This window comes from Plasmodium chabaudi (assembly GCF_900002335.3).
Source record: "Plasmodium chabaudi chabaudi strain AS genome assembly, chromosome: 10".
In the NCBI taxonomy this organism is placed as follows: domain Eukaryota; phylum Apicomplexa; class Aconoidasida; order Haemosporida; family Plasmodiidae; genus Plasmodium; species Plasmodium chabaudi.
This window is the reverse complement of record NC_030110.2, coordinates 848,435-870,346: the sequence shown is the minus strand read 5'-3', so window position 1 is coordinate 870,346 and position 21,912 is coordinate 848,435. Positions and strand designations below refer to the sequence as shown.

The 21,912-nt window shown below is 23.9% G+C and overlaps 10 protein-coding genes across 10 annotated transcripts; 3 read left to right on the top strand and 7 right to left on the bottom strand.

Annotated features, from left to right (window-relative positions):
* Positions 1 to 800: 800 nt before the first annotated feature.
* PCHAS_1022700 (DNA-directed RNA polymerase III subunit RPC6, putative) lies at positions 801 to 2,347 on the bottom strand (the record flags this gene model as incomplete). Its single annotated transcript, XM_016798377.1, has 6 exons — positions 801 to 806; positions 967 to 1,359; positions 1,496 to 1,561; positions 1,658 to 1,714; positions 1,878 to 2,173; positions 2,302 to 2,347. 6 exons carry the CDS (start codon positions 2,345 to 2,347, stop codon positions 801 to 803), a joined length of 864 nt encoding a protein of 287 aa, XP_016655594.1.
* Positions 2,348 to 2,998: 651 nt separating this feature from the next.
* PCHAS_1022600 (mitochondrial import inner membrane translocase subunit TIM8, putative) lies at positions 2,999 to 3,537 on the top strand (the record flags this gene model as incomplete). The annotated part of the gene is made up of 3 exons (XM_016798376.1): positions 2,999 to 3,064; positions 3,178 to 3,247; positions 3,371 to 3,537. 3 exons carry the CDS (start codon positions 2,999 to 3,001, stop codon positions 3,535 to 3,537), a joined length of 303 nt encoding a protein of 100 aa, XP_016655593.1.
* A 121-nt stretch (positions 3,538 to 3,658) lies between these two features.
* Positions 3,659 to 6,068, top strand: PCHAS_1022500 (conserved Plasmodium protein, unknown function; the record flags this gene model as incomplete). The annotated part of the gene is made up of 4 exons (XM_016798375.1): positions 3,659 to 4,465; positions 4,588 to 5,764; positions 5,873 to 5,933; positions 6,035 to 6,068. 4 exons carry the CDS (start codon positions 3,659 to 3,661, stop codon positions 6,066 to 6,068), a joined length of 2,079 nt encoding a protein of 692 aa, XP_016655592.1.
* Positions 6,069 to 6,698: 630 nt separating this feature from the next.
* Positions 6,699 to 7,922, bottom strand: PCHAS_1022400 (conserved Plasmodium protein, unknown function; the record flags this gene model as incomplete). The annotated part of the gene is made up of 1 exon (XM_738566.2): positions 6,699 to 7,922. One exon carries the CDS (start codon positions 7,920 to 7,922, stop codon positions 6,699 to 6,701), a length of 1,224 nt encoding a protein of 407 aa, XP_743659.2.
* A 486-nt stretch (positions 7,923 to 8,408) lies between these two features.
* PCHAS_1022300 (copper transporter, putative) lies at positions 8,409 to 8,903 on the bottom strand (the record flags this gene model as incomplete). Its single annotated transcript, XM_738565.2, has 1 exon — positions 8,409 to 8,903. One exon carries the CDS (start codon positions 8,901 to 8,903, stop codon positions 8,409 to 8,411), a length of 495 nt encoding a protein of 164 aa, XP_743658.2.
* Positions 8,904 to 9,075: 172 nt separating this feature from the next.
* PCHAS_1022200 (cytochrome c oxidase assembly protein COX14, putative) lies at positions 9,076 to 9,742 on the bottom strand (the record flags this gene model as incomplete). The annotated part of the gene is made up of 3 exons (XM_016798374.1): positions 9,076 to 9,156; positions 9,291 to 9,358; positions 9,610 to 9,742. The coding sequence occupies 3 exons, from the start codon at positions 9,740 to 9,742 to the stop codon at positions 9,076 to 9,078; spliced, it is 282 nt and encodes a 93-aa protein (XP_016655591.1).
* Positions 9,743 to 10,338: 596 nt separating this feature from the next.
* PCHAS_1022100 (mitochondrial ribosomal protein L21 precursor, putative) lies at positions 10,339 to 11,394 on the bottom strand (the record flags this gene model as incomplete). Its single annotated transcript, XM_016798373.1, has 1 exon — positions 10,339 to 11,394. The coding sequence occupies one exon, from the start codon at positions 11,392 to 11,394 to the stop codon at positions 10,339 to 10,341; it is 1,056 nt and encodes a 351-aa protein (XP_016655590.1).
* A 1,158-nt stretch (positions 11,395 to 12,552) lies between these two features.
* On the bottom strand, positions 12,553 to 13,491 carry PCHAS_1022000 (conserved Plasmodium protein, unknown function; the record flags this gene model as incomplete). The annotated part of the gene is made up of 1 exon (XM_738968.2): positions 12,553 to 13,491. One exon carries the CDS (start codon positions 13,489 to 13,491, stop codon positions 12,553 to 12,555), a length of 939 nt encoding a protein of 312 aa, XP_744061.2.
* A 1,506-nt stretch (positions 13,492 to 14,997) lies between these two features.
* PCHAS_1021900 (DnaJ protein, putative) lies at positions 14,998 to 15,969 on the bottom strand (the record flags this gene model as incomplete). The annotated part of the gene is made up of 1 exon (XM_737189.1): positions 14,998 to 15,969. The coding sequence occupies one exon, from the start codon at positions 15,967 to 15,969 to the stop codon at positions 14,998 to 15,000; it is 972 nt and encodes a 323-aa protein (XP_742282.1).
* A 1,322-nt stretch (positions 15,970 to 17,291) lies between these two features.
* Positions 17,292 to 21,461, top strand: PCHAS_1021800 (conserved Plasmodium protein, unknown function; the record flags this gene model as incomplete). Its single annotated transcript, XM_735983.2, has 1 exon — positions 17,292 to 21,461. The coding sequence occupies one exon, from the start codon at positions 17,292 to 17,294 to the stop codon at positions 21,459 to 21,461; it is 4,170 nt and encodes a 1,389-aa protein (XP_741076.2).
* Between the last annotated feature and the right edge of the window lie 451 nt (positions 21,462 to 21,912).

The window sequence follows — 21,912 nt, the reverse complement described above, 5'->3', positions numbered from 1 at the left end:
AAACTTAGTAGGGGAAAACAAAATTATTGCTCATAATGTTATACCATTTAATAGTAAAAGGCCACCAAAAAAAATAATAAAAATGTCTTTTTGTAAGTTTAAATTTGGCTTATTTGGCAAATAGCATATCAATTTTTCCAGCTTTATCATTCTACATTCATAATTAAATTATATTTATATATTTTTATTTTCATTTTCATTGATTAATGTCTATATTTTTATGTTACATAATAAAAAATAAAAATATAAACGGTATTGAAATAAATGGGTAAAGCCATAACATATGAGTATTCAAAACAAGTATAAATTATTAGTGACAATTTTGAGTTTAATTTAATTTTTTTTAATTATTATACGAAAATAAAAAATGCACATTAATCATGTAGAAATACTTTTTGGAGATTGTCCAAAATGTGTATAATTGTGTTTGCAAAAAAAAAAAAAAAAAACAACATTATATATGCTGGATATATTTTGTATGCAAATAAAACATAAAAAAAAATGTTGTTTAATATTAAAAGTATTAAGAAAGCAATTTATAATAAATGGTAAAACAAAATATTTTTTTAAATACTCTAATTCTTAAAGCATATCTTAATATATTTCATAAAGCAACTCATAAATTTAAAACGAAATAAACAATAAAATAAAAGAGGGGAAAAATTTTTATTAAAAGTTTGAATATTTCCCTATTTAGGTAATAATTTTAAAAGCCAAAGTTGTCATAATATTTTGCTATCATATCATTGTATCGCTAGTTTTTCTGAACTGTTCATATTTTATACAATTAGCTATTACTATTAATTCTGAAGGGGAAAAAGGAAGGCACATAAATGTGTGTGTCATATATACTTTTTTGATAAAACCATGAATGGCAAGACCCATAGATTTGTGTATGTAGCATAAAAAAAATTACTGCATTGTGACAGGTTTAGTATAAAAATAAATAAAAATATTTTTTTATACCTCCAAATTAAGATAAACATTTAAATATAAGCAAGTCTTTGGGTTGATATTGGTTTTTGTATCGAAATTGCATTTATTAAAAATATCACAAGAAAAACACGGAAATTGATTAAGAATTTTTTTTTTTTCATTATTATAATAATAAATTAATTCTTCATTATCATTATTTTTATATATTTTAATTCGTTCTTCAAATAATAATGTTTTTATAACTCTATATATATCATTATCAGAAAAGTAGCCAACACTATTATTAAGTTTCTTAATATAATTAATAACAGACGTAACATTAGAATTATTATTGTTATATAAATAAAAACAAATGTTCTCTCTTATATAATCAACAACCTTTTTGTTAAATTCACCGTCTTTGTAAAATGACCCGCCAATAACCTAATAACATCAAAAAAAAAAAAAATGGTTATTTACATGTACATGTCAGGTGAATACAAAAAATGGAAAAGCACACACATTTTGTTCATACTATTTCATTATAAACATTTTCTTTTTTTGTCAATTAAATTTTTACCTTCTCTGAAGCCTCTATATCATATAGTATATACATTTTACGGTTTTTAACGTGAATATTATTAACCTGAAAAAAAGAAAACAACACAGCATTTATTAGTTATGTGAAGCATACTAAAATATTGGATACATTGGTGGGGGTAGACAAATATGTTTTTTTTACCTGCTTGATTAATTTGCATTCGCACAAAAACTTTAAGCCCTTTTGAACTTGGTGGATCTTAAGATAAGCAAAAAAAAAATATTAATTAATGAAATAAAATTGAATATATACATTACACACATATGCAACTATTTTATGAACACTGTTCAGAAAATTTATGGTATTAAATTGCATGTTCAGGTGAAAATTGCCAGACATATAATAAAAAAAAAAAACTTACAAGTAACTTTGTTTGTTTTCGCAAATCAGCTGTCCAAATTCCATTACTTTGACTATTTTCAACTTTACTAAAAATTAAAAAATCAATGTCACTTAATTCTTTTAATTTCTTTGTAACTTCTTCAGTTCGCATTCGAGTTATAATTTTATTATTTTCATTTTTAATAGAACATGCTCTTGCATTTTCAAGAATGTTTAATGCATAAACAATTTCATTCCTCTTTATTTTTGCTTTTTTTTTTTTTTCATATATTTCTTCCAAACTATCAATATTTATAAAGTCCTTATGCTCGAGGCCTGTAAAATTGAATTCAAAATATTTCATTTTTTTATGTTTTTAAAAAATGTATGACCCACAATCCATTGTTCATAAAAGTATATACATATAAATATGTTTTCTCAATTTTCATATATCTATAACATACCGATTTTATATATATCCTTAATGAGTTGCTTATTGATATTATTCATTTTCCTCTTTATTATCAATTTCTTACAAATCCTTCAATATTGTATAATTAAGAAACATAACTACAAAAACTGTTACATTAAACAACTAAAAGGTGATAACATATCCATGATTTTTCATCTCGCAAACAAAATGGTACAAAAAAAAATAAAATAATAATTATAAATATTAAAACTTAATTAAAAAATTATCCAACATCGAATAGTAAATTAAAAAGAAAGAAAAATATAATATTAGAAAGGTAACATTTTAAAAATTATACATATTTTTTTCCGTTTTTTTTTCCGCTTTTTTTTTCACAATTTTTATGTATACATCATTGATCTATGCTTGTAGTACCAAATAAATTATAGAATTTTTTTTATTTTGATAAATTTTTGGATAATTATTTAAAATTGTTTTTTTTACAATTTCTAATATATTTATAAATATATATTTCCACATTATATTATGCCAATTTTGTATCCTTATTTCATCTATACAGTTTGTTTTTCACCGTTTATTTATTTTTACTTTGTTTTATTTTCCTTTATTTTTGCGGCAACCATTTCTCATTGAATAAATATTTAATTTGATTAGTTTGGAAAAATATAATAACATTTATATGCATATATATATGAAAATTCACGTGACACACTTTATTATATCAAACCATGGATAGCGAAACAAAAGATGGCAATATAGATAATTTTTTATCACAGCTAAATACATTAAACAAGGTATGAATGTATAAATATACGATCCGCATTGTTTACATTACCTATGCATGTAAAAAAGCGAATAAAATAATAAATATATTCTCAAACATATATATATCTCCCTTTTCTGTCAGATTATATCATCCTTTAAAGAAACTTGTAAAATATCATCCTACTGTTTTGATAAGTGTGTTAGTTATCCAGGTATAATAGAAAGAAAATGCAAGTATATCTACACTCCTGTTTTGTGAACTTATGTTTAAAATTTATCTCTTTTTATTTCATATCTTCTATTTCTCATCGCTTTCTTCCCCTCTTTCATTTTAGAAAGAAGCTTGAGCAACTCAAACAAAAAGTGCATATGGAATTGCACACAAAGATATATAGAATGTGATTATTTTATAAAAAATCGATCAAAGGATAGTGGGAAATTATCAAGTATAAATTTAATGGACGAAATAAAGGCATCGAGTTTTGGCAAAATTAAAAATTAGAGAAAATATGTTATGAAGAATTGAAGAGACTATTTTTGTTTTTCAAATATTTCTAGCTTCATAGACACGTTTTTATAATAATTTTTTATTCATACTTGGACTTTTGTTTTGATACTAATACATGATGTATCGAAATAAATATTTTAAGGAACATTTTTTATATGTGGAGGAATTAGAAACGAAAAATGATGAAGACAAATGGCTATATATAGATTATATAAGAAAATGCTTTAGTTATTTGTTGAGCCAAAATGATGATTATATAATTACAACAATTAAAAAAAACGATTCTTTATGTTTTTTTTTTTTTTCACATTTACAAAAAGGGGCTCGAGCTTATGATGATTTATATATTAGTGATGCTTGTAAGGAAAATGAATATTATGTAATAGATAAATATATATTAGAGTTTTATTTAAAAATGCTAGAGATATATATAAATAGTGATAAAAACGAAACAAATATAATAAAATATACATTTATGAAAATTAACATATTTATGGATATATTAATGATGTACCACAATTTAGAAAAAGAGAAAATAAAAGAAATACTGGATAATTTATATAAAATGACAAAATTATATTATTTTAATATAAATAAATATATATCATTACTTTATGAACATATAAAATATATAAAAGAAAAATTAGACAAATTTACAACTAAAAAAAGTAATGTAAATAATTTGATATTTGAAATAAATGAATTTATTACCTGTGTATATTGTTTTACAAAATTTTTTAAAAAGTTTTATCTTTTTGATATGGAAAAAAACAAGTTATCAAAGAATCTCATTCTTTCTACTTTGCTATGTTACGATAATAATGATAATAAAAAGGACCATTTAAATACTTTGTCTATTGATATATTAAAAGAGGGCAAAGAATCATTTCTATATTTGTTTATACAAATATATTTTGAAATGGTAAAAAAAAAAATTTTACAATTTTTCTGAACAAGTCATAATTTTTTACATTTTTTATAGCATGTTCATGTAAATACATTTCATATACATGTTTTCTTCTTACTTTTTTTTGTTCTTTTCAGGTAAAAAAAATATACTGTGGCACTGTGGACTCACGAGTAAAAAAAGACGTGCTTGTTTTAAGATACAAGTTTATAAAAACGTTGAAGAAATTTGTTAAATACAGTTTTATATATGAAGAGGAGAAAAAAAAACATCTTTATTTTTCATTTATAATCGACTTATTAAAAGAAAAAAGTAGTGAGTTAAGTTTCTATTTTTTAAGAAATGATATAAAAATAATTAAATGGAATTTCTTAGAACATTTTGTATTACAAAATAAGCTAGATATTGAATTTTACATGTATGTTAATAATATTTTAAAAATAAAAAACAACAAAGAAGTAAAAGAGCTTATGAAAAAGAAATACGAACAAGAAATTAATCAAATTAAGGAAATAACAAACTTAAATAATTCTAATGCTATTTTAAAAATATTAAAAAAAAATAATTTTATAATAGCTAGCACATTAGACAATATATTTTCCATAATGCCTACACAAAATTTAGATGACATGTCAGATGATACTAATGAAAATGACAAATCCGAAAAATCGTTTGAAATGAATAATTATGAAAATAATATAGATCAAAGTGATATATCTAGTGATGAAAAAATAAACAATACTGTATTTCATAAAAAAAATGATGAATATAATAAATTTAATAATAATATAGCTAGTAATACAAAGCATGAGTATGTTGATTCTGAACATGACAGAATTGGACATGATGGTTATCAAAGTGTAAAAAATAAAAATAAAAATATTTTAGAAATATTAAAAGAACAAGAATTAATGAAAAAGCTTAATAAAAAAAAACGAGAAAAATCGAAATATGTAAATGATATAATAGATGAAGAATCAAAGAACAAAATTCTAAACCAATTAAATATGTCAGATAGTCTAGACAATGATTTATCGAGTAGTTCCTTTGATAACTTTCAAAACAAATTAGTTGCTCCAACATCTTATAGACGAAATTATAGTGCGTCTGAAGAAGAGAGTGATATAGAAAAATCTGATAATGGGCAGGATCAAAATAAAAACAATCAACCAACTCAAATTCCGCAGAACAAAGCAAATGATTATAAAAATAAAAGGTTTATACCATCTAATAATTCTAAATTTAAAGATCCGAAAACCGGAAATCCGCCACAAACAAAGGCACCACCAAACGACCGAACCAATGCAGATGATGGTACGTAGCGAAAATGATAAGAAAAGTGAAAAAAAAAAATATATAATCCATTCCCATTTGCGAAAATAACACATGTTTACATCCATGCATACTATTTTTTTACCTTAGACAAAACGAAGCGATACTATATGAAAAAGAATACGAACAAGGGCCGGTTTCGCAGAAATCAGTAATAAGAAAATTATTATAAAACAATATGATTTATTGTTTCATCATTTTAAAAAGTATACTCTATAATATTCGCTTAATTTATGCAATTTTTTTTCGTAGGTATGACAAAAAAATGGGCAAGGGCATGTTTTAAGGAGAATTTATTTGTATTAAATATTTAATTAATTTTGTAATTTATTTTATAAAAATTATGAAAAAAATAATTTAAAAGAGGCTTTTACTTTAGCATATCAGCACCCTCTTATTTTTGAGAAAAAAAAATATAAATATAAATATAAATACAAATATAATGGTGTTATAAAAATGTATGGTAAAAGACAGAATCCAGAGTAGTAACATATTTATGCCTAAAAATATGTATACTACTTTTGTAGTTACCCCGCATATGCATATTAATATGTAACAATAAATGCCTAAACAAACTTGTATACCCCCGTTTGTATACTTAAAAAAATATTATAAATGATGAATAGTTACGAAGCTATTTAGGAGGATAAAATAAAAACATATATGGATATCCCTGTCTTTTAAGAAGGATATACAACTAGTTAATGAAATAATAAATTTTTTTATATTTCACCTGGAAATTTACAACCCAAAAATGAGAAAAAATAAATGTAAAATATCTTTCCACACATGTTCTCATGTGTATATACATATAGCTATAAAATTTTTTTTTCCATCCAAAAAAAAAATAGGATAAAGCTAGTTTTTTTTTTTAATTACCAAATGGCTAGCTGTTCAGAAAAAAAATTGTACATATTTATGTTGATAAATCATTTTTTTTCTTGTCACGATCTATACATAAGATATCGACAAGTTTTTTTAGCATCATATTATTTTTATTAAGTTGATTAATTTGTGTTATTAAAATATAGTTTGAGTCTTGTATTTCTTTTAAATCTTGGGCATATTTTTTGTTTAGTTTTTTATGATATTCCATATATTGAATTATTATATTTTGTTCACATACTAAAGTTTTTATTCCTTTATAAAACTTCATCGCATTATTATTTTCAAAAAGTTGTTTATATTTTTTTATTATAGATTTTTTAATTTCACAGTTTTCAATATTATCGAGCTTAAATAATCCATCTATTATAATATCATATCTCTCAATAAAAACATTCATATCAAATTCAGTGTCCTTTTTATTTTTAACAGCTTCATTATAATCCTTTAATAGTTCTTTCATTTTTATATAATTTTCATTGTATAAATTGTCATCACATGGTTTATTTTTTTTTTTATTTATATGAGAATTATTACTATTAGTATGGTTAATATCATTAATACTTTTAATATTGGTGTTGCTATTTTCTTTTAGACACTCATTTTTGTTATTACCTGAGTTGTGGCTTTTTATTTTGAGCCCAAGTTTGTTGTCTTTATTTTGTTCTTCGACACAAACATTGTTATCATTACTACTGCTATTATCTTCATTATCGCTAGTTGTTTTTGCTGACAAAATTTGTGGTGCTTTAGCTAAGGCATTTGGTACTACATCATCGTTCTGTTTTATATTTGGCATGCTAGCATATGGGACGAAAGCTGAAGCAATAGACGTTGTAGAATTACAGCTATTTTTGTTGTTTCTTATTCTTGTCACCTTTTCAGCACATATTTCTTTATTATTTTGCTTCATCAAATCTAAGTTGCTCTCTTTTTGTATATTATTATTTTTATCGTCTTTACAATAAAAATTTGTCACACCATTTTTCAGGATTTCAGATTTAAATTTTTCATTTATGATTGACTTATTCAATTCTACTTGTTTACATTCAATACCTATTGGCTTTTTCCGGATTAATATAGTTTTATTTTTACTTGTTATAGGTTGGCATATTTTTGTATTATTATTATTTCCAGTATGATTAGTAGGAAATGTTTTTGTTGCAATTTTGTTTCCTTCAAAAGTCGCATGAATGCTTGTTTGTTTTGATTTGATGCAAAACTTGGAACTTCCTTTTGGTGAGCTGTTTTTCATGTTCTTAATGTATAAAAAAAAAATACAATATTAACCAAATATGAGAGTAACTAAAATAGGAATAAATATATATACATAATATATTTGGACAGATTAATCAAAGCGCTTTAATAATATTTAAAAAAAAAAATAAGAATATACTTATTCTTCTTATATAATTTAACTTTATTAATTTTGTATATGTAAAAATTTAATTAAAAATAAAAAAATACTATGCAATTACAATATTTGGAAATAGGGTTAACATAAAAAATTTTCATAATTTAAAGGAGCTCCTTTACTTTTTTCACCACTGCTACAGTTGTATTGCATTGACAGTCTCATTATGGTTACTTTATTTTTTTATTTTTTACATGTTAATTCTTTTTCACAATGTAGCTTAAAATGTGTTGAGTGCAGTTGTTATGAAAGCAGAACAAGTTGTCGGAAATAAAAAATGAAATAATAAATGAAATAAAAAAAATAGATATTCATATGAACATGCAATTATTTCATAACTTTATGGCCTAGAAATAAATAAGCTATAGATACTCCAAACATGGTACTTAAAAATATATAAACATTAAATGTCATTACAATTAGCATTAATAAATAATCGACTGTATAATTAAGGAAGGTCAAAAGTGTGTAGTTAAATCTCCAATATGCACACATCTTATTAAGATTAAGAAGATTTTCTTTTAATTCTGTTTTTTTTTCTATTTTGGTTACTCCCTTTTTAATTATTTTAATATATATTGATAAAAATCCTAGTAGTACACATAACACATTATAGAATATGAATTCATTCATAGTCTCTGCTTGAAAATAATCAAATAAAAATTTGATATTCATATTATAATTAAAATACATAGGAAGTGGATATCCATCTTTATTTAGTTCTTGGTGGCATGAACAGTTGACTATTCCATTTCCGAGTTTAAAAAAATAAAAAAGCGCAAGCATAAAACTTGCATGCTTTTGTAAACGTGTGCCACTCATTTGGGTTTACTAAATTTGTAAATAAAAAATTGTATATATCTTCAGCTTATTTTATGCTTTTCCGTTTGGGCACGTCTCGATATTTTTAAATTAAAGTAGCCGTGAATTTTTATGCGAATTTTTATGCGAATTTTTTTGAAAATTTTTACGTTTTTCGAAGTTTTTTTCCAGCTTAACGGGATACTTCACTATGGGGGATTAGGCCCATGTCTCGTGCGGTTCGGATTTTTTCATATAATTCTTTTCTTTGTTTCTATAAGAAGTTAGATAAATAAAGTTGGAAAATATTAATAGTAGGTATATACAATTTTGTGGGCAAATAGGAGGCAGTACAATTATTGTGGCCACTGTTATTTTAGCTAGCTATCTTTTTATTTTTTAGTTTACCTCTTTTCTTACGTAGTGCTTATATGAATAATGCACAGCTTCATTCCACATATTAAAAAAGGAATACCCTAAAAGCGTGGAAAAAATAAAACGAAATAAAACGAAGTAAATGAAATGGTGAGTCATTCAAGAAGGCTCACAAATTTAATGTGCTCGGCAAGAACGCATTTTATCAGCCCATGCATATGTATCACTAAAATTGGGAAGCAGCATAAACAGGTTTGAAAACATAAACAGGTTTGAAAACATAAACAGGTTTGAAAACATAAGCACAGTCGCATGGAGAGTGAACGAGCGCAATCTTGGGGAAAGGCATTACCTAAGTAAATGGTCAGGCCAACTAGGGAATATGCAGTTGTGGTGTGAAGAAATGTATATAGCTTTTCTTTTTTAACGTAAAATGAATAATAATTTAATTTAAAAAATCGGAAAAATTCAAATTTTATTCCCATTATTTTGTTTTCTATACATTATTAATTAGTAATAAGCTGCATATACTAAGAAAAATTATTTCGTGTATATTTTGAAGCAGCCTATGTCAATATATATGTGAATAATAAATTTTTATTAACTATTCTTATCATAAAAAACTTTTGTGTATATAAAAAATGTAAATGATCTTATAATTTTTTTCGAAATTTATAATGTAAAATAAAAAAAAAGGAATGACAAAATAATGAAATAGAAAAACAATTTTAAATAAAATATTCCTGGATGTGCATAAACATGCGTACAATATTATGCCCATAATTAAACCCTATTTTTCATATTAATAAATTTTAAAAATTTTTTAAATTTTGAAAATTTTGAAAACGCATAAACAAAACAAGAGTTAAAATAAACAAAAAAATATGGAAAAAGTAAAAAAACTTTGCAGTGTTGAAAATGGTGAGAAGCGAAAATAGCGAAATGAAAAATAGCGAAATGAAGATAGTGAGGAAGCCACACCAACTGCTATCGAGTGGCGGTGCTGGCCATGGGATAGAGCATTGTGAATGCATAAAGCTTGGTAAAGCTTGATAATGTTGTGGATTACTATATGATTAGCTTAATATGAAAGTGGGAGATAAGGATCAGGATGGAACCTATAACATTTCGTTAAGCCTCTTCGATGTAAAGTATTTGGTTGATGCTCTACTAAATCATATATTTGTTCTGCTAAAGGCGTATTATTTTTATCAAATTTAATAAAATTTAATTCCTTTTGATATAACCATCTATTTGCCCATAAGTCAAGTATTTGTAATGGTTTATTTCTTTCATCATGTATTTCACTTTTTAAATCGATTATTATATCATCAATTTTTAATATAGTTATCCAATGTTTGACTCTTAAGAATCTACTTGATCGTCTTACTTTTTTATATCTAAAACTTAAAATTTCTTTACTTAATGTGACTTGTTCGATTGTTGCTTTAACTTTACAATATGGAATAGTAGGCTTACCAATAATTGAGAAGTCTTTAGATCCTACAAATAGAATCGTACCAAAATAAACAACATCACCAGCTTTTTTTCGATGTAACTTTTCTGTCTGTACAATATCACCTATTGTTACTTTATGTTCATTTCTAAAATTGGATTTAAATATACAAAATAATTCGTTTTTTTTTATAAGATATTCTAAATGTTTTGGTGGCTTATCATAATAATTATTAATACAATCTACTTTGGTATTTTCTTCAATTTTGTTTTCCCATCTATTTGGTTGTTTATTTCTTCTTCGTCCACGTACAACTAACTTTGTGTTATCACTTCTTATTTCACTTTCTTTATTATCTTGTACCAACCTTTTCACATTATCAATTTCTACATCCTTTTCAATAATCGAATTAGGAGTATCTTCTTTTTTATTTCGGGTTCTTGGTAAATTTTTATGCAAAATAAAAATACAGGAATCCTTATTTTGAGGTAAAAGACAATGTAAGTTTTTCCACTTTCGAGCTATAGTTACTTTTTTTCTATAATTTTTAGAAGTATTTTTCCATCGAATTTTTAAATCTTTATATGTTATAAAATTATTTAAATTTTTTTTTTTTTCTTCATTTGGATGTATTGGATAAATAGGTGGGTTTATTTTTCTCTTCCTGTGCTTTCCGAGCATCAGTTCCTAAAAATTATCACATAATATGTTGTGTTAAAATAGATTAAAAAAATATTTTATTTCATTTTATTTTGTTTATTTTAAATGGCATTACTATTTTATGGCCCTCTTGTCTTCGGCAAGGGTAATAGGTCAAACCTCGCTTTTCTACAAACCATAATAAAAACATAAATTGAAAAAAATGATAACATAAGTAAAGGTATAGAACCAAATATTCGTTGGAACCACAAGCACACACTGCCATATATCGGAAATAGCCAATAGGCCTTGTTCCTCGCATTTTTTTCCATTTTTACGAACCTGCTCTTATCGCATTCCATTTAGTAGTACATGAAACTGGTGACATGCCATGCTTTGTTCTAAAAAAATTTATTAATTTTATTTTTATATCCATTTTGGGAACTCATTTTAAGAGCGAGTTGCTTCGTTATTTTGAGATTCGACGCTTTTCACTTTTTCAATTTACTTTCTTTTTAAATATGACAAAGTGATGAACTCAAACGAGCCTCACCTTTGGTTATTTATATAAGTTATTTATCAGCAGTACATATAGAATAAGTTTTTTATACTGGAAAAAAATATTTAATTAACTATTCATACATAACTCTTAAAAAAAAACGCATAAATTATTCACCTTAAAATTAACACGTACAAATATGTCAGTAAATATCCATACATACATTCATATATATGTTCATATTTTTTTTAAGTATTTATTTTTAACACAGAAAAAATATTACAAAAAAAAAACGGTAATTATATAATATATTTTTTTTAAAATAATAAAATTATGTTTAATTAATAATTTATCAACATCGTTAAGTAGCTACTAAGGAAAGGAGTATCTCCTTACACAATTCACTTTTTAATAATCGTATTTTTATTTTCAAATAAATTTTATGGAACAACGGGAAAACTAATCCTGTGTATAGATAGATTGATATAAATAATTTTATAAAAATATTGCAAATGCATTTCTACATTCCTACTGTTTAGAAATGTAAATATTTTTATTCTACCTCTTAGCCTTTCAATGTGTGATATATTATTTTTTTAGCTAGCTATTAATTTGGCTGTTTATAGGGAAAAAAAATGTTGTAAATATGGCTATATATTACAAATATGTATAGAACGAAAATTGTCATATTTTATCGACCTTTAAAATAACGTTTTTTGAGAAAAGCGAAATAAACGCTCACACTCATTAGTGTTTTTTTTATCCTTAATTAATTTGGTCATATTTTGGACATAATCTGGATGCTTAATAAAAAAATTATTTTCTAATTGTACTGGATTTAAAAGAAGGGAATTATTTTTTGAATGAAGTTCATTTATTATATGTTCTGACTCAAATATGAAAGGGTTTAATTTTTCCATAATTTCTTGTTCATACGATTTAATACTATTATTATTATCATCAGTGCTAGTGTGTATATTTTTTGGAATAGTTACCCCTATAGAATTTAGTTGCATAATATTTTGGGTTGCTGAAAATTCATATTCATTTGGTTTTTTGATTTGGTTATATTTGTTTTTAAAATTTTTAATTGATAATTTTTTTTTATAATTATAAGAAAGAAAAATATAAAAATTATGGCAAAAAACATCAAATGTTAATTTAATATTATTATCACTTCGATATTTATATATATATGCACATTCGATTTCGTTTATGCATTTTAACATAATATTTAATTTTTCTTTATCTTCGTCTATTTTATTATTTATGAACTGATCATAAGCAGATGGATTATATATATTACTTATTACATTATTTAAATTTTCAATATAATGATAATTGTTTTTATCTAATGAATTTATTCCTTTCCTTTCTACTGGGATTATATGAAATCTTATTCTGACAAAGTCATCATATTTTAATGAATATTTTATATCACTAGTATATACAAAGTCTAAATTATTATTGTTATTTCTTTCTTTATTTATTCTATTAAATATTTCATATAAAATTGCTATTTTCTTTACTATATTTTTATCAATTTTGTTATCGTTTATATCCCCATATATGTTATAGTTGTTGGTCTTTCTGAGGATTTCCTCAAAATATTTCTCTTCTCTGGTGAGCATGTTTTTCATTTTTTCCGTGTTTGGCTATTTATTTTATTTTTTTTTTTTTGCAAAATAGCTAGCTAATAAATTTATTGGGCATATTTCAAGCTAAAATGAAATAAATTCTGAACATGTCATAAAAAATGTATCAATATATGACAAGAAAATATGCACAAATAGCGATATATCACAAATAATGCTGTTCTATTGAAAAAATACCTTACTTATATTATTAACATAGAATAATTTTACAACATTCTATTGCACAAATAGAAAAAATTCATGTCTATATGCACATATATGACATGTACGTACATGCAGTTAATAGTTTTGTATGTGGAAAATACCTGTCTAAACAGCAAAAAATATATATGCATACAATTATTAATAAAATAATATAATAATAAAACAAAAAGGAATATTTACGCAAGTTTAATATTTTATATTGCACAGTTTGCATATAAATAGGGTATATATATAATATATTTTTGTCTGCTCAAATATGCATATATAGTTCTGCATATGTCCACTTTTTATATTTCGATAACTATGGAGACAATCGTATTGAATTATATGCTTCGAAAAAAAGTTAATTATTACATGAACATATATGCATAAATAATGCATAAGTAATACATGCCTGATATTTTATACAGCTAATTTTATTTATTTTGTCTTTACTTGTAAAAGGGAATACACCCTATTGGATGCAATAATTGTGCAGGGTTATAGCACTGTTTGTTTTTTTTTCATTTTGAAGAAAATGGAAAACTATATAAATAATATATGTGTTAAAAGGCAAAACAAATAATACCTTAAACAATTGGATAATAAATATACTATGAAAATATATTATAAATGAAAAAAACAAAGTGGATATATGTATTCCCACAATGCTGTAATTGTAGACTTTCTCATCTTTGTGACCATATAAAGTTCTCCAATAAATATACTACATATTTTACATTATATGTGCATAATAATTGTATATATAAATATGCACATAAAAAATATTTCCCTTTGAAAATATACTTAAGTTGCATACTTATTTTAGAATTGGAACGACCTTATTCGATTTGATTTTGCTATTTTTATATTTTAATATTTTTTCTTAACACATTGTGTGGAGAAAAAAATGTTCATATTAAAAAATTGTAATTAGCACAAAAAAACAAATAAAAATTAATTGGGTATTCACAATTTTAAACAATAAAAATAATATTAATATAAAACAATGAAACGCCAAAAGCGTGGAAATACGATTTTCAAAATAATTTTGAAAAAAAATATATAAGTAATTGTTATAAACAATGAATTATTTTTTTACATTTAACACAAAAAAACTATCACATTATATAGTGCATAAAAAATTATGTATAATTACGGGTTGTGGCATGCTTCAAAAATAAAGTAAATCAGCCTACACAAGGGGAATGTAGGATTTGTTTCCCCCTTTTCAAACATATATATACCAGTTGTGCATGTCAATTATGCATGCCCATTATGCATATACTGATGTCCTATGAATGACCATCAGAACGAGAAAACTTTATCTAGCTCGTCCATCATTTCATCCATCATATTGTCAACATTTTGCTTGGTTTCTTCTTTTTCTTTTTCTTTTTTATCATGTGTTTCTTTATGCTCACTACACGGTATTAGTAATCTCAGTTTTACATTAGTATTTATTTTGTCTATATTTTTTTTGTAATATAAAAAAGCTTTAATTGTTTCTGAACGGTCAGGAAAAATAATGTAACCAACTTTTCTTTCAGCATGCTTTTGTTCTTCATTTAAATTAAGGTTATATTTTCGAAAGTTAAAATTAATAAAAAATGTTAAAAAAAACTTATTTTTAATATATAATTTTAATATGTCAATATTATTATTATAATCATTTAAATATATTTCAATTATATTTTCACCATTATCATTTTTACTTCCACTTTTCGTCGAGGATTTCTTTTTATTATATTTTTTAATAAAACTTTCATTTTGCTTCTTTATATTGCTTAAATCGTTTTCTTTCTGTTCATTTATATCTTTTTCTTCAAAGGGAAACGATGAAGTATTATGTTTAGCTTTCTCCCTTTGTTCCAATTTTTGTTTATAAATTAATTTTTCATTTTGAAAAGCCACAAATTTTTTTTTATCTAAATATCTATTTAGACTGATATTATTAATAGTAGCATTTTTTTTTCGTGCTGCTGTTGTTTTTTGTTTTTGTATATAGGAATTATATTTATTTCGTAATGTTTCATTCATTAAAAATTCATAAGCACATTTCAATGTGCTAAATTCTTCACCACTAGTTCCTTCTTTTTCATCTTCCTTAGATTTTTTATTTTGTTTATTTTTATCTGGATGTAAAAGTAATGCACATTTCAAATACCTTTTTCTTATTATATTTTTTATATCTGGTTTATTTGAACAGTTTATACTTAACCCCAATATTTTATATATGTCTTTTCCTACTAGCTCTTTTGGAATAAATGATGTATCCATCTTTGTCGTTTCAAAATTGTATTAATTAAATTGTAGGACAATAAGTGGTAAAAAAAAATATATATGCATGTTAAGGAGAAATCATTCTCCAACTTTTGCTGACTCATATAGCTACATACATTGATCATGTACTCTCCCTATAAATGAATATATGATATGCATGTACAAATATTGTATGGCGAACAAAATTATGGCTATCCTTTTCTTACGACTTGCAATGATATGTCACTATTTTCGTATGCTATGATACAACCTTTTGATTATTCTAAATTTGGATTACCATATTTAAAAATAATTAAAAAAAATATATCCTCAATTTTATATAAAACATGTCAAAAATTATAAAATTTAACAAGTTGAAAATGTGAAGAAAAAAAATCATGAAAAATAATATGAAATAAACTATCATATATATTATGCATATATATATATTAATATAAAATTATTTATACATATACCAAATGAATAATTAATTTATTTTAAGAGAGCAACGGAAAAAAAATTAACGACATATATTTTTCCCACCCACTTGTAAAAAAATTTAATTCACTATTATTAAAAAATATGCATAATTGTAGATTTGAATTTAATTAATCCAAATTCAAAAAAGAGAAAAATGGAAATATAATGTATAACGAAAAATATTTGAAATACAGATTGTTATGATAGCAATTTAAAGAAGGCAATAAAATGATGCATAAAAAAAATATAAAATTAAAAATTATCATAACAATATCAAGCAACCAAAATAAATGAAACAATTCTTTCAAGGATAATTTTGTAGTGCCAAAATTATTAATCAAGTTTTTATTTCAGCATTTCCATTAATTTGTAATAAATAGTAGTTTACTTTTTTTCTCTACAACCTATGTTCACTAACGACAGCAAATTATAAGAAGCTTCAACGATTTATAACAGATTTATAAATATGTATACATATTAATTCAGTGTATGTTCATGTTTTATTCGAATATTTTGGAAAAAAAATACACAACAACATTTTATTGCACACAAATTTAAGCATATTTGTTCTGACTTGTTCATATATTTTAGCTAATTATACTATTTTACATGAACAGTCAGAAAAATTTATGATAATATAAAAGCAAAAAAGTATGCTTACAAAAGTGAATATACTTACATAGTATATCGCTCTATTTTGTCATATACATTTTATTATTTTTAAGAATACATAGATAAATATAGCAAATCCGGGATGAACCAAATTGGAAAAATCTGATAAATTTTTATAAAATATATTTAGTGTGCTTATTCATTTCTTTGTTATTGTTTGTCTTCCCTTTTAAATAGTAACTTCAAAAATGGAAGGCCGAGTCAAAAGGAAATCAAAACCAAAATTGAAAAAAAAGAATAATGGAAATAAAAAAATAAAAACTAATTCACATGAGGTTTCAAATAGTTATGACAAAAATAAATCAAATTTAATTCAAGTATTAAAAGAATTATGTTATTACAAAAAAAAAATAAAAAATGTAAATTTGTTACAAGAAATTAAAAAAATAACTGTTGATTTTATAAATGGACTTGATGAGGATTTAACAAAATATTTGAATAATGAAAATGGGAAATTTAAAGACATATATTCAAAAAGTATAAAATTAGAAAAAAATTATAAAATTTTAGGAAGTTTTAAAAATAATATGTACTTAAATAATAATATAAATATAGATCTTGGTGTAGAATATAGTCTAAATATTGATTTAGGAAAAAAAGCAAAATATAAAAACTTTCATATATATCACAACATGTATGTTAATTTAATAAAAACGTTATTTTATAAAAAAAAATTTATAAACTATTTAAACAAGCTAAAATTAAAAAATGTTAGTATAAGTGTGTCTACAAGCAGATGGATAAATAAATGCAAATCAGTAATCGTTTTAAGCGTATCAAAAAACAAAAAGCATGTTGGAAATGTCATTATAATTTTATTTCCTACAAAGGAAGTCTCATTAAGTATGTCACATGTATACAAAAAATATTATAAAAATTATAAACCCTTTTCAAATCATAAAATAATAAAAGAAAAAGTCGATGATCAAAATGGGGTTGTATCGAACGAAAACGGTATTAACGAAGAAGAGGAACTAAAAAATAAAAAAACGTCTAAGGACATCAAAATAGGTTTTCTAAAAAAATTTTTAATTTCAGAAATTTATATTATTGAATGTGATAAAATAATAAGAAGTTGTACTAAAAATTATGAAGGATATAAAGAGGCAGTTAAACTATTGAAGTTATGGTGTCAAAATAAAAAGCTATTGTTTACTTATTCTGTACATAGTATTGAAAAAAAAAATTATAACTATGATAAGGAATATAAATTATCAAACTATTCTTACTATACTGATATTAATTCATTCATGCTTGGACTATTATGTGCTCATGTATGTTTTACATTAAATTTAAAAAATTCAAATTATTTACACATATTTAAAGAAACAATTAAATTTTTAAGCAATTTTGATAGTTCACAAAATATGATAATCTACAAAAATGGAGCACACACAACATTGAAAAAGTTTGAAAAAACAGAGGATACAATTTTTTTGGTGAACGGAATATATGATATATTTCAAGATAATTTTTATTCCTTTCTTGAATTAGTATACGAATCTAAAAAAGCTTATTTTTATTTAAATAATAATACTAATATATATGATAATTATTCTCAAATCTTTTTATCTAATTTAAAATGTTTTTCTATGAACTTTGAAGAACAAATATTGTTCCCTCTGTTCGTATCTACCAATTATGAAAATTACAATCAAGAAATTTTGCATTTAAAAAATATTTTAATCAGCTCTCTAAATGATAGAGTTGAAGAAATTTGTGTTCGTCTAATTTCGTTTCCAGTATGGGAGGCTCAAAAAGAAAAGGAAGATGCACAAGAAGGAATAGAACAAGCAGAAGTTGATGATCATTTTGATATACCAAACATATTTCAAGAAATAAACTTAAACATTCATGAAAGAGGTGACAATGACATGGCTGAAAATGTATTTGAAAATTTGAGAACGAAAAAGGTAATACATGGGATATCCTTTTTTGTAAATACAAATAATATTGCAAGAACATATGATATGTCAGACGTTTTATATAATCCTGAAAATGTGTCAAATTTTAAACAGTTTTGGCAAAACAAAGCAAAGATAAAACGGTTTGAAAATAACACCATTTATGAGGTAGTGCAATGGAAAAGGCCAGCAAGAAATTTAAAAGAAATCGGAAAAGACGAGCTAGCCAAATTACACACTAATATAGAAAAAACAAAAAATAAAGTATTCGATGCAATGTTTAGCGAACTATATCCAAAGCAAAAAACAAGCTCTGTTCATATTCAAATAATTAAATATATATTAAAAAAAAATAAATATAAAGAGTTTAATAATATAAAAAATTTGATGACAAACAAGGTTACAAAATATATAAAAAAAAATGATCACCATATATTTTGTAGTAAAAAGTTAAAAAAAGAGTTATCATATTTTATTTATTTTTCAAACCCTTTATTAGTTAAAGATATAAATTATTTATACTATGAAAAAATACATGAACAATATAATGAAATAAAAACAGTTTTATATAAGATAAATGAAAAGTTATTTACTATATCTAATGTAAACAGTTCTAATGAATTTTTGAAAATGTCTGACTTAGGTTATAAAACAAATTCGACTATAATTGTAATTGACATTATTGTTGATGCAAAATTTAACAACCCTATGATATACAAAAATGCAGAAAACTTTTATAAAAACTTTGAAGTAACAAAAGAAATAATAAAAAGATATTTTTTAGAAGATGAAAATAAATTATTTAAAAATATTAAAAAAAGAAATTCCTATATAGACATATATTTTGATTTTACAATTTTCCGATTACATATATTTTTTCAAAAAGTTGTAGAAAAAAATCTATTACAAATAACTAATTTAAATGATACTAAAATTGAATATGTTGAAAATATAGATAAGATTAAAAGCTTTATTTATAAACCTATTATTTCATCATATATTTTTTATTACTCTACTAAATTTTTTTCTTTTCATACTTCGATTAAAATATGTAAATTATGGTTAGCTTCAAAGGGGGTTCCAAATTGTGATGAATTTGTTGAAAACATTTTATTTTACATCTACACAATTGAATATAAAAAGCATAATCAAATTCAAAGCTTTTTTCAAAAATCAAATATTACCATAGGAAATAAAAATCTTAAAGAGTTCGCTTCTCAATATAGTGCCAGTAGAACCCCCAATTCGGAAGATCCTGACGACATAGATGCAGAAGGGGGGAAACCCAAAAAAGCTGCGAAAAAAAAAGATAGCGGAAAAGATGATAGCAAAAAGAGGGACAGTGGCAAAAACGGTTCGCTAGAATTGAACTTAAAAATGGATAGCGATGCAAAGGACGGTGATGATCTGAACGACTCCTATTTAAATAGCTTTTCATTTTCATCACAAACCATTTTAACTAAATTTTTAAAATTTATTACAAATTATGATTGGCTAAATAAGCCTCTAATTATAGATTATAATAATTCTTTAACAGATGAACAAAAAACAAAATTGATAAATATTTTTATTACAAAAAAAAAAAACAATTTATCACATGCTAATAAAAAAACAAAAAAATATTTTTGGATATCGTCAATATATGATCCACACTCTGCTTTAATTACACTGCCTAATAATTTATTTCATTTTATATTATCAGTTGCAAAAAATGATTTATTTCATATTAAACAGTTGTATAACAAATTTGAAAAAGAAAAATGGATATCCTTATTTCTTATGGAACAAAGACCTTGTGATATCATTTTAAAGTTCAATACTCCAGAAACTATTGCAAGCATTTTTGCCAATCAAGTCATGCCTGTTTCACTATCTGAAGTTAATGAAGAAACAAACGAATTGGATAGTATAAACGAAGAAGATGAAACAAGTAATGGTCCTACATTGAGAATACAAGACGATTATGATATAGAAGATCTGAACTCTTTACCCGAGTTTTTGAACAAGCCAATAGATATTTTACCACTACTAAATAAGTATGAATTGGTAAATATTTATGAAATGCATTTTAATAATTTTTTAAAAAAAATCGAAGAAAAATTTTCATCTCAAATTACAGTTTTATATAATCCTTTATGTTTTAATAACCAACTTAATATTTCAAATTTTAGAAAGAAAATAAAAAAAAAGTTAAACGATTCTCATTGTATAAATAATTTAGAATATGTATACAAATCATGGATGCCAATTATGTTTGTTACTTTTAACCCAACAATCATTCAAAATGTATCTCTGCAAAGTTTATCAAACACAAACTTGAGTTCCACTAGTTTGGTCGAAGCAGATACATTACAGAACAATATTCTTTCCCTTAACAATTTTAATGCATTCATATTTTATGTCAAAAATAATGCGAGCGAATTACTTCGTAGTGTGCACTTCCCGCAACTATGACGGTAACTGCAACTCGGCAGTCTTGCCTTGGCCACTCGTTCCATTGCTTGCATTTGCCTGCATTTGCCTACGTTTGCCTACGTTTGCCTACGTTTGCCTGCATTTGCTTACATTTGCTTATTTGTTTGTCACTTTATACGTATCCAACAATTACGAGGTTGGATATGGGGGAGTATGTACCCTTCCCATTCGTTTTGTCATCTAGTTTTTTGTATTTTCAAACAATTTACCCTTTCACAAACTCAATGTTACAAAGTAAATATATTGCCTTTCGTAAAGACGCGAAAATTGTTTTTACAATTTTTTTTTTTTTTTTTTTTTGAAATTATAAGGATAATTCTTTTAAAAAAAGTAAAATTATAAAATTCTTATTTTAGTAAAATATAAATAAAAAATATATATTAATAATACAAGGATATTGGTAATATTTTTATTACCCCGTTAAATAAAT